This window comes from Galeopterus variegatus, unplaced genomic scaffold, assembly GCF_000696425.1.
Source record: "Galeopterus variegatus unplaced genomic scaffold, G_variegatus-3.0.2 Scaffold1799, whole genome shotgun sequence".
In the NCBI taxonomy this organism is placed as follows: Eukaryota; Metazoa; Chordata; class Mammalia; order Dermoptera; family Cynocephalidae; genus Galeopterus; species Galeopterus variegatus.
This window is the reverse complement of record NW_007727910.1, coordinates 61,535-72,119: the sequence shown is the minus strand read 5'-3', so window position 1 is coordinate 72,119 and position 10,585 is coordinate 61,535. Positions and strand designations below refer to the sequence as shown.

Below are 10,585 nucleotides of genomic sequence, written 5' to 3'. Positions count from 1 at the left end.
ATCCACCACCTCAACAAATGTTAATCAGGCACCTACTCTATGTCAGGCACTGTTCTAGGGCACTGTGCATATAGTCATGTATAGTGGTGAGCGGGACAAAGTCTGGGCTTCAAGGGGCTTACATGCTGGTGGAGGAAGCAGAGTTCATGAGTACACACACACACAAGATCATTTCACACGGTGGTAAGTGCTGCGAGGAAAGTAAGATAGTGTAACAGAGAGGAGGCAAGTTTTGCAGGTCTCCAGGGGTGCCCGGAGAAGACAGCCTGAGGTGTGACCACCCCCTTCCTCTCCAGGGGACTGCCTGCCCGCCCCCACAGTCACTATGCTTCAGTGCCCAGCAGGCCCCCGCCTGGCCCAGCATCCCCCGCGCGGCAGAGCTGCGTGCCCCGGGGAGTCTGGTCACCATGCCACCTCCTCTCCTCCTCCTCTTCCTCCTCTTCCTTCTCCCCGTGGGAGTCAGGCCCCAGGAATCGCTGCTGGTGAAGGCAGAAGGTATGTCCCAAGGGCAGAGAGGGAAGGAGTCGCAGCTGGAAAGCTGGGTTCTGGCTGGGCGCCCCCGGCTGAGTAACTTACCCTCTCTGAGCCTCCATTTTCTTATTTATAAAACTCAGGGAGGGGCTGGAAGGACTCTGAGGGCACATCCACTCTCAGCTTATGGGGTCCTTTGCTTTATGACTAGTGTGAAGAGTGGGGGGCTGGAGGCTCCCCGCCTTCTCTCTCTCCACAGAGGGAAGCGATGCTGTGCTGCCGTGCCTCCAGGGTCCCTCAGACAGTCCCCCTGGGCAGCTGGCCTGGTATCGGGGCTCCAACTCATCTCCCTTCTTAGAGCTGACCCTGGGGTTACCAGGCCTGGGCATCCAGGTGGGACCCTTGGGCATCGGACTGCTCATCTTCAACATCTCGGACCAGATGGGAGGATTCTACCTATGCCAGCCGGGGCCCCCCTCTGAGAAGGCCTGGCAGCCTGGCTGGACAGTCAGTGTGAAAGGCAGCGGTGAGGGCCAGGTCGGGCTGGGCCGGGGGGCTGGATGAGAAGAGGGAGGTCCACCTTGGACAGAGGAGGTCCGGTGGCCAAACTGGAGCTGGAGGGGCCCAGAGGGACAGACAAGGAGCTACTGCAGGTGGGCAGACTCCTGTGGCCCAGTGGCTTTGGCATGGAGCTGCTCTCCAACTCTGTCTCCACTCTCTTCACTCTGTCTGAGTCATTGTTTCTCTCTCTCTCTCTCTGAGTCTTTGTCTCTGCCTTGCTGGGTCTGTCTCTCTCTCCTTTTCCTGGATGTCTCTGCATCTGGTTCTGGGTCTCTCCCCAGGGGAGCTGTTCCGGTGGAATGCCTCAGAACTAAATGACCCACGCTGTGTCCTGGGGAACAGGTCCTCAGGGGGCCCCAAGCCCTCTTCTGGTCACCCCTCCAGCTCCCAGTTGTATGTGTGGGACAAAGACCACCCTAAGATGTGGGAGACAGAGCCTGAATGTGCCCCACCTACAGGCAGTCTGAACCAGAGCCTCAACAACCAAGGTAAGGTGACAGTGCTGGGGAGATGCCAGGAAGTGGGAGGTCCAGGCACGGGGGTGGTGACTGGAAACTGGAGGGTTTTGGGGGAATAAGACCCCACGAATTAGGCTTTCTTAGCTTTGTCTCTCCCTGCTCCAGACCTTACTGTTTCCCCTGGCTCCACACTCTGGCTGTACTGTGGGGTGCCCCCTGCCTCTGTGGCCAGAGGCCCCCTCTCCTGGACCCATGTGCATCCCAAGAAGCCTAACATCTCGTTGCTGAGCCTAGACCTGAGAGAGGACGCCCTGGTCAGAGAGTTGTGGGTCCTGAGGATCCTACAGGAGGGGACCCTTCTGGTGCTGCCCCAAGCCACAGCTCAAGATGCTGGTACCTATTCTTGTCACCGTGGCAACCTGACCTTGGAGATACACGTGAAGGTCACTGCCTGGCCAGGTAGAGTTTCTCCCAGCTGTGAGGCGTCTGTGTGGGGCTACTGGGAAAAACTGGAAGCCTGTCAGTCTTGGACCCCCAACCTGAGGAGTAGTACCAGCCTCATCCCAAACCCCAATTCTACACTGAACTCTGACTCCAACTCTTTCCTCCCTTGCTTCCGGGACACTACTTTTCTGGATCTTTTCCTACCACTGGTTGCTCCTTCCCATCACTTTAGCAAGTCTCTTTCCTCTCCTGCTCCTCCTGTTGGAGCCTTGGTCCTCTTCTCATCCCTGTCTACATGCCCTTCCTGTTTGACCTCATTTACTCAACTTTACTCCCATGGCCGCTTGGGTCACCATGTCTTGGTGACTCTACTCCAGGCTCCAAAGCCACCCCCCACCCATTGCCAGCCATTTCCTGGAATTGCCATTTGATGTCCCATGGACACCTCAGGCTCAACATATATGAAATCAAACTGAACAGCTTCCCCAAGTTTAGTCTTACACACGGTGACCCTGTGTAAGTGGGGGACACCACTGTCTACCCACCTGCCCAAGCTAGGAACCTGGGCATCCTTCCTCTTTCTCATCACAACCATCAAATTGGTCACAATGTTCTGCCCATTCTATCTCCTTAATACAATTTTACCATGCTATCCTAACCACAATTCTCTAATTCAACCTCACCTTCATTCCCAACTTGATCTCAGCAATGTGCTGAATCCCACCTCTAGTCTTGGGAACTCAACTCTGCCCTTCACTGCAGCAGGAAGCTGATCATTATGCTGCCCTTAATCTTAACATTGCCTCTGACTGTACCCATAGTTTATTCATGGTTTGCTCAATAGATACTGCTTCATGTCCTGTGCCAGGCTCTGTGGCACAGTCCCTGACCTCCTGGGACGTGGCTCCTTAGAGGGAGAGAGGAAAGCCCTCCTCATAGCTTGGGACCTCAAGTTTGTGTCTTGCCCTTGTCCCCCGGACTTATAGTCCTTTGCGGTCTTGAGGTTGGGAAGTAAGATGCCAGCCTGAGGTCCTCATCTCATAGCCCCTTCCCCCTAGCACTATCGCACTGGCTACTGAGGATTGGTGGCTGGAAGGTCCCAGTTGTGACTTTGGTTTATTTGATCATCTGCCTGGGTTCCCTGGTGGGCTTTCTTCAGATTCGAAGAGGTGAGTCATGTCCCCCAGCCAGTCTGTCCAAACTCTAACCCATCTTCCTCAGGATAAGCCCACACCGGCCAGTTTGACAAGCATCTTTCTCCCCTCCTACCACCCCCCCAGAACCCAGAACCCTGTTCCCCCACTCCTCCTCCACCCCCTTCAAACTTCCCAAGCCCCTTAGAATTTGAACGTCTATCTCTTCTATTGACCCAAATGACCTCCCCAGCACCCCCAAGTCTTCAACCTGCCAAGCAGTCCCTCCTCTGATCACTCTCCTTAACTCCCACCAGCCCTGATCCTGAGGAGGAAAAGAAAGCGAATGACTGACCCCACGAGGAGGTAATGCAGCAAGTGCACGCCCACGGCCTCATCCCATGCTTTCGCTTTATGCTTTGCACATACTGTTTCCTCTGCCCAGGGTGTCTTTGCTCCATCTCCACCAGTTGAAATACTATCCAACCTCAAAACCGAGCTCCAAAGCCACCTCATTGGAGTGATCCCAGACTCCTCTGTAGGCTGCCCCAACATCAAGTGACCACTTTTAACCTCTGAGGGCCTGGCCTGAATCTTAAGAGTGTCCATCGTCCCTTCCGGGCCTGGCCTCAACGTGCACCTCCCCTTCTCCTGCCAGGTTCTTCAAAGTGACGCCTCCCCCAGGAAACGGGGCAAATACCCAGTACGGGAACGTGCTATCCCTTCCTTCGCCCACCTCTGGCACGGGTAAGAGGCACAGCCAGGCAGTCAGACCTAGGCCCGCCCCTCCAGCCTATTGCTCCGCCCCAGAGCTAGGGCTCCACCCAATTGTCCTCATTCCTCCAATGCCCTGAGCTCCAAGCCTTTCCGAATTCTGAGCTCCACTCCCCGGATGCGGAGACCCGCCTGCACGTGAGCCCGCCCCTAGAGTCGAGCCCCGCCTCCAGGGCTCATGGCCCCGCCCCCAGGGCGCTGAGCCTGAAGTCCAGTTTCAGAGCGGAACCCAGCCCCAGAACCTGAGGCCACGCCCCTAGACTAAGATCCCGCCTCCGTGCTTCAGGGCTGGGTACCTAGACCCAGAGTCCTTCCGCAGAGCCTCGAGCGTCCTCCCCCCCGCCCACGCGCGGACGCTTAGCCCTGATGCCCCCTCTCTTCTGACCCCATCCTACCACGCCCCTCGCCAGGACGCGCCCAGCGCTGGGCTGCAGGCCTGGGGGGCGCTGCCCAGTCCTACGGAAAATCGCGCCGCTACGTCCAGGAGCCAGGAACCGCGGAGTCGCGGAGCCCGCGGGGACAGGGTGAATGGAGGGGAGAGGCGGTGTTCCTCACGTGGAGGGTGTTTGTTTTGGTAGCTGGCCGGTAAGGGGATCTGAACTATGACCTTGGTGTTATCAACGCCACGCTCTAACCAACTGAGCTAACCGGCGAGACAGCCCACTTGGAGGGTGTTGGAGCGGTCTGTGGCAGGAATCATGGGCTGGGTCCTGGAGGAAGGGGGCTGTGACTCGGTTCCCCATCACGTCCCCAAACCCCCAGGCCCAGAGGAAGAAGGCGAGGCCTATGAGGAGCCGGACAGCGAGGAGGGCTCCGAGTTCTATGAGAATGACTCCACCCTTGGGCAGGACCAACTCTCTCGGGGTAAGGCTGCTCCCCATGCCTCCCCCACCTCCTCTGCGCTGGGCTGTGGACCCTGGCTGGATGCCCTCCTTCTCCACCAGATGGCAGCGGCTATGAGAACCCCGAGGACGGGCCCTTGGGTCCTGAGGATGAAGACTCCTTTTCCAACGGTAACTTGGGGTCCATGTGGGGCCTCAGAGGCTTGGGGGGACCCACGGCACTGTGGAGCCCCTAGCCAGCGGCAGTGTTCGCTGGAGTTCTCTTTCTTCTGCAGCAGCTGAGTCTTACGAGAACGAGGATGAGGAGCTGCAGCCAGCAGCCAGGACCACTGGTGTGTGAGGACGGTCACATTCCTGGGGGCTGGGGGGAAGCCTGGAGGCCAAGAGGATTACTGACTTCTGTCTTGCTTCTCCAGACTTCCTGAGCCCCCACGGGTCTGCCTGGGATCCCAGCCGGGAAGCAGTCTCCCTTGGTGAGGGATGCTTGGGACCAGCCTGCCTTGCCCAGCTTCAGCTGACTGGGCCTCACCTCTGACATCAGGCCCAACCTTGACCCGTCACCCCAAAACCAAGCCCAAGCCCAACCCTAACCCTGACCTTAGATTTGATTCCTAACTCTAACCTCAGCACTGACTCTATCCCCAGTCCTGGCCTCCCAGTATTTACACCATCCCTAACCACGAACATCAACACGGATCCAATTCCAATCCAATTCCAATCTGGACTTTGACCTCCTCCTCACCCCAGCCCCATTGCAAATTTCAGCTTTTTTTTTTTTTTTTAAAGATGACCAGTAATGGTATCTTAACCCTTGATTTGGTGTTGTCAGCACCATGCTCAGCCAGTGAGCCAAATGGCCATCCCTATAAAGGATCCGAACCCGTGGCCTTGGTGTTATCAGCACCACACTCTCCCTAGTGAGCCATGGGCTGGCCCACAGATTTCAGCTTTGACCCCGGCTTTCTCTTCAGCTTCCTCACAACTCTTTTTTTTTTTTTTTTTTTAAAAAGATGACCGGTAAGGGGATCTTAACCCTTGACTTGATGTTGTCAGCACCACGCTCAGCCAGTGAGCGAACCGGCCATCCCTATGTGGGATCCAAACCCGGGGCCTTGGTGTTATCAGCACCGCACTCTACCGAGTGAGCCACGGGCCGGCCCAGCTTCCTCACAACTCTGACTTTGACTCCTTCCAGATCTGTTGCCCGCCCCCTGGCAGCTGACCGGTTTGGGGATCTGAACCCTTGATCTTGGTGTTAACACTGCACTCTAACCAATTGAGCCAACCGGCCAGACCTCTGGTTATGTTCTTGACCCTTTCTCTGATTGTGATCATAATCTAACCCATACCTAACCCTGACCCTACAACTAACTAGGGCCTGAACCTGATGCTGACCTAATCTCTCCTTCCTAGCACACCAGGGGTCAAGCCTCCCACCTTCCTCTGCCCCTCAGGCTCCCCACCTTCCCCCAACATGGCTCCTGGGCCTCTAATTCTCCATTCCATGCCCAAGCAGGGTCCCAGTCCTATGAGGACATGAGAGGGATGCTGTACGCAGCCCCCCAGCTCCGCTCCCTTCGGGGCCAGCCTGGTCTGAATCATGAGGAAGGTGGGTGCTTCTGCCATTGTCCCTGTTGTCGCCTGGGCTGATATCCCCTCCCAGCCTACTTCCAGCTCTACCTATGTTTACTCCTTCCCGGTCCAGATGCAGACTCTTATGAGAACATGGATAATCCTGACGGGCCTGAGCCAGCATGGGGAGGAGGGGGCCATGTAGGAACCTGGAACACCAGGTGACCCACAGCTGACCAGGTGAGTTGGGAACTGCCTCTAGGGGAGGAAAAGGAGGGAATCAGCAGGGATGGCAGTGGGCTGCTGACTCTCAGGGAAGGAGAGGGGACAGGGCTCCCAGGGCCTGGTGGGCAGGGGAGGGCTCCTGGACCCCTCCCCATAACCATTTTTTCTAAATAGCCTGGGCTTCCTCAGACCCCTGAGATCAACACCTGACTCTGAAAATCTGGGGACTCCAAGCAGACGGTGTCAACTTCAGAAAAACGTTGCTCGGGGCTTGTGTGTGTGTGTGCGTGTGTGTGTGTGTGTGTGTACACGCAAGTGAAACTTTCAGCCCCTTTGCATTCCCCAAATAAACTCAGTGAGCTCTTCCAATCCTATGAAGTGGTGCCTTTGTGTGAGAGAAGAAGGAAAGGAGAGGACGGGTACACTTCTGTCCCCTCCTGAGTCCTGTGGAGGAGGGAGAGCTGCATTCTGCCTGCAACAGGGCTTTTTCCTTCTGTGGCCCGGTCTGCCACCCACCCGATTCCTCACCACCAGCCCCATTCCCATTTATTGTTCATTCGGCAGTTGTTATGCTAGGTGTCCATTGAGGAAGAAAGAGTCCAGAAATTAACAGTCTGCTTAGAAAACATCGTCTGTCATCACTGAGTATTTATTATCTACTATATTCTAAGCACGTACATCAACTAACTCATTTAATCCTTACAACAACCTTGCAAGGTTGTTGACCAATTATTATGTTCCAGGATTGTATTCAAGTATTTTATGTGTATATTATGTATATCTATAATATTAACTCGTTTTATCTTCACAAACAACTCTTTGAGGTAGGTATACTATTATTATCACCATAGACGAGGAGACCAAGGCAGAGAAGTTGAATAACATGCCCAAGGCTTGCCTAGTTAATAAGCGGTGGGGTCAGGACTTAAATTCTGAAAATGCAGTTAGCTCAGTCGGTCAAAGTGCAGTGTTATAACACCAAGGTCAAGGGTTTGGATCCCCAAACTGGCCAGCCACCAAAATAAAAAATAAAAAAAAATTCTGAAAATCTAAATCTGAGCCTATCCTCAGTCTTGACACTTTCCCTTCTAGATGCAGTATTGTAGATGGGAAACTGAGCATCAGAGAGGCTAAGTAACATGTCTATGGTCACACAGCCAGCACTTCACAGAGCTGGATATGTATCCAACAATCTGGCTACAGATATAGTCACCACGCCTTACTACCTGATACAAACTGTGCCTACTCCTGGTATAAGCCATAACACAAAGAATTTCAGAGCTAGGTCTTCAGTCCCTGGAACCATTATGTAGCAAGCTCCACCACATCCAAATTCTTGTCTCAGGAAAAGGTGGACCTGGTCACTCCTGTTCCTGATGTCTTCTGCTTGCTTTCCCTGCCACCAGTATCTCCAGCTCCTGTGGTCTTCTTTGTTTTTTTTGGCTGCTGGCCAGTAAGAGAATCTAAGCTTGTGACCTTGGTGGTATAAGGCTGTGCGATAACCAGCTGAGCTAACTGGCCAGCCCATCCTGCGGTCTTCTGAAATCCAGAACTGGCATCTGAAGCTCAGTCTCTCCTCAAGAAATTTCAACATTCCCTATAGGATAAACTAGAATTTTTTGATATCTACATTTTTATTTCTAGAGTTTCTTTTTTTTGGGTGGCTGCCCAGTATGGGGATCCGAACTCTTGACCTTGGTGTTACAACAATGCACCAATTCTTTCTCCATATATTCTGTTTTTTGTTTTAGAGATTCCTTCTTTATCTCTGAACATTTAAACTTACTTTATCTGTACTAACATTGTTCTAAGTGCTTTACATGTAGCATCTCGTTTTCCCTTTATACCAATCCTCTGAGGAAGGTCCACTAAAATTGTCATCTTAGAGCCAAGGGTGCTAAGACACAGAGAAGTTAAATACTTCAATTGCTAATTGACCTTGTGTAACAACTTCTCTGACCCTCAGTTTCCCCAATTATAACAGCACTAGGGCAGGGGCCTGGTACTATTCTCTGTACAATGGTGTGAATCCCTCCATGGCATCATGGTGTCAACATGGAAAATTTCTTTGACTTCTTTGTGTTTCTCCTGCCTGTGGGAGCCCCATGGGTTCCCTGGGCCGCACTGATTCCCCCTGGGGCCAGCTTGCTTTGGCTTCTGTCACAGTCTTACAGGCTACACAGGTTTCTGACCATTTTATTCATGAGTTTCTCAGAGCAGGTTTTTGCACCAGAGGATTGGTCTGAGTCCAAGTCCTTACTTTGATCAGCCTTGGGATTCTGACTACCCCTGATGGCTTTTTTCATCTGCTGACTGTTGGGTGGCTTGCTTCCATATTGCATGCCAGGACCTGGGGATAGGTTTTTTCCCTCCATCTTTTGTTCCCAGAAGAGATCAGCCTCTTTTTAGCTTCCAGCTTTGTGCAGGGAGCTCGGTTTTAGCTCCCTGCTGTTCCTAGGGCCTCAGCCTTGACCTCTGTCCCCATGTGGGTGTTAAAACTCCAGTCATAAGGGCCGGCCCGTGGCTCACTCGGGAGAGTGTGGTGCTGATAACACCAAGGCCATGGGTTCGGATCCCTATATACGGATGGCCGGTTAGCTCACTTGGGAGACCGTGGTGCTGACAACACCAAGTCAGGGGTTGAGAGCCCCTTACCGGTCATCTTTTTAAAAAAAAAAAAAACTCCAGTCATAGGGATGCCAGCATCCCTGTGGGCTGTTTGACTTCAAACATTCCCCCACTCCCCTAATTGTGGCTTTGATATCCTTATTTATTTCTGGCACCAAGATTCTGTCTTGCTTTTGAGCTTAGCTATTTATTTTTTTAAAAAAGCAAGCAACACTCATTATATTTTGCTTAGTATCTGTTTGGGGCTTGGGATATGAACCTCCTTAGGCTTCCATCTTGAATACAAGTCTCTGCGTCTCAAAAAAAAACAAAACAAAACAACAACAACAGCCCAGGTCTGGCTCATCATTCATCCCCCCACCTAGTTCTTCATATTGCCACGATCCCCATCTTACCTTTTAGCTAAAATGAGTTCTCCACGTTGCCATCATCCCTGCCCTTTCCCATCACCTTTGGCCCAGCCTGCTTCATTCATTTCAGTTTCCTGCCTGTGCCTGAAGCATTTGAGAGTGTGACTCCTGATAAAAACATCCTGCCATCCTGAGGCTGGATCCACGTCTGAGTCTTCTCTGTGCCCCTGGTACCCAGCCAGGGGATGGCAAAGATCGGGAGCCCAGGAGACAAGTGGGGAAGGGAAGGAGGAGGAGTGAAGGGTGGTGGGAAGTACTCTGGGGGCACTTCCTGTGTTCAGGGTGCAGAGGGTGGAGACACCCCTGTGGGCTCTGCCTCCCAGGGGAGTTTGGGGAAGCTGAGGTTGGAACAGAGGTGTGCTAACTCCAGCCCAGTGCTCTGGAATCAGACCATCTGGGTTTGAATCCCAGTTCTACCCCTTTCTAGCTATGTGACTCAAGCTCTTTGTGCTGCAGTTTCCTGGTCTGTAAAATAGGGGTAATAATTATAGCTCCCTTAATGAGTCTTTTTTTTGGGGGGAGCTGGCCAATACAGGGATTGAACCCTGGACCTTGGTGTTATCAGCACCATGCTCTAACCAACTGAGCTGACCAGCCAGCCCTCTTAATGAGTCTTAAGCGACATGTGAAGTGAATGACAGTGGCATAGTGTATTAGCCCCTTTTCTGTCACTTATAACAGGATACCTGAAACTGGGTAATGTATGCAGAAAGTGAAATTTATTTCTTACAGTTTTGGAGGCTGGGAAGTCCATGGTCCAGGGGGCACATCTGGTGGGGTCTTTCTTCTTGGTGGGGGCTCTGTACCCTGTAAAGCAGGGTATCATATGGTGAGGATGGGAAGAGCTCTCCCATGTGCTTTCCTTAAAAAGCTGCCAGTCCACACCCACGATAACTCATTACTTCCACTCATGAATCCATTCATGAGAGCATAGTCTTTATGATCCAATCACCTTTTTTTTTTTTTTTTAGTGGCTGGCCAGCACAGAGATCAAACTCTAGACCCTGGTGTTATCAGCACCACATTCTAACCAAGTGAGCTAACTGGCCAACCCTCAATCACCTCTT

At 52.8% G+C, this 10,585-nt stretch overlaps 1 protein-coding gene across 1 annotated transcript; it reads left to right on the top strand.

Annotated features, from left to right (window-relative positions):
* Positions 1–407: 407 nt before the first annotated feature.
* Positions 408–6,854, top strand: CD19 (CD19 molecule). Its single transcript, XM_008579014.1, has 15 exons — positions 408–495; positions 731–997; positions 1,314–1,520; positions 1,656–1,949; positions 2,993–3,103; positions 3,385–3,433; positions 3,726–3,814; positions 4,252–4,365; positions 4,604–4,705; positions 4,786–4,854; positions 4,962–5,015; positions 5,100–5,156; positions 6,200–6,292; positions 6,389–6,495; positions 6,655–6,854. Exons 1-14 carry the CDS (start codon positions 408–410, stop codon positions 6,478–6,480), a joined length of 1,686 nt encoding a protein of 561 aa, XP_008577236.1. The 3' UTR covers positions 6,481–6,495; positions 6,655–6,854.
* The last annotated feature ends 3,731 nt before the right edge of the window (positions 6,855–10,585 follow it).

Bases quoted from the DNA above. Each gene is read 5' to 3' on its own strand.
- CD19 (XM_008579014.1), top strand. From the start codon at position 408: ATGCCACCTCCTCTCCTCCTCCTCTTCCTCCTCTTCCTTCTCCCCGTG. The intron at 998-1,313 runs GTGAGGGCCAGG...GTCTCTCCCCAG, and splicing joins AGTCAGTGTGAAAGGCAGCG to GGGAGCTGTTCCGGTGGAAT. The intron at 4,706-4,785 runs GTAAGGCTGCTC...CTTCTCCACCAG, and splicing joins GCAGGACCAACTCTCTCGGG to ATGGCAGCGGCTATGAGAAC.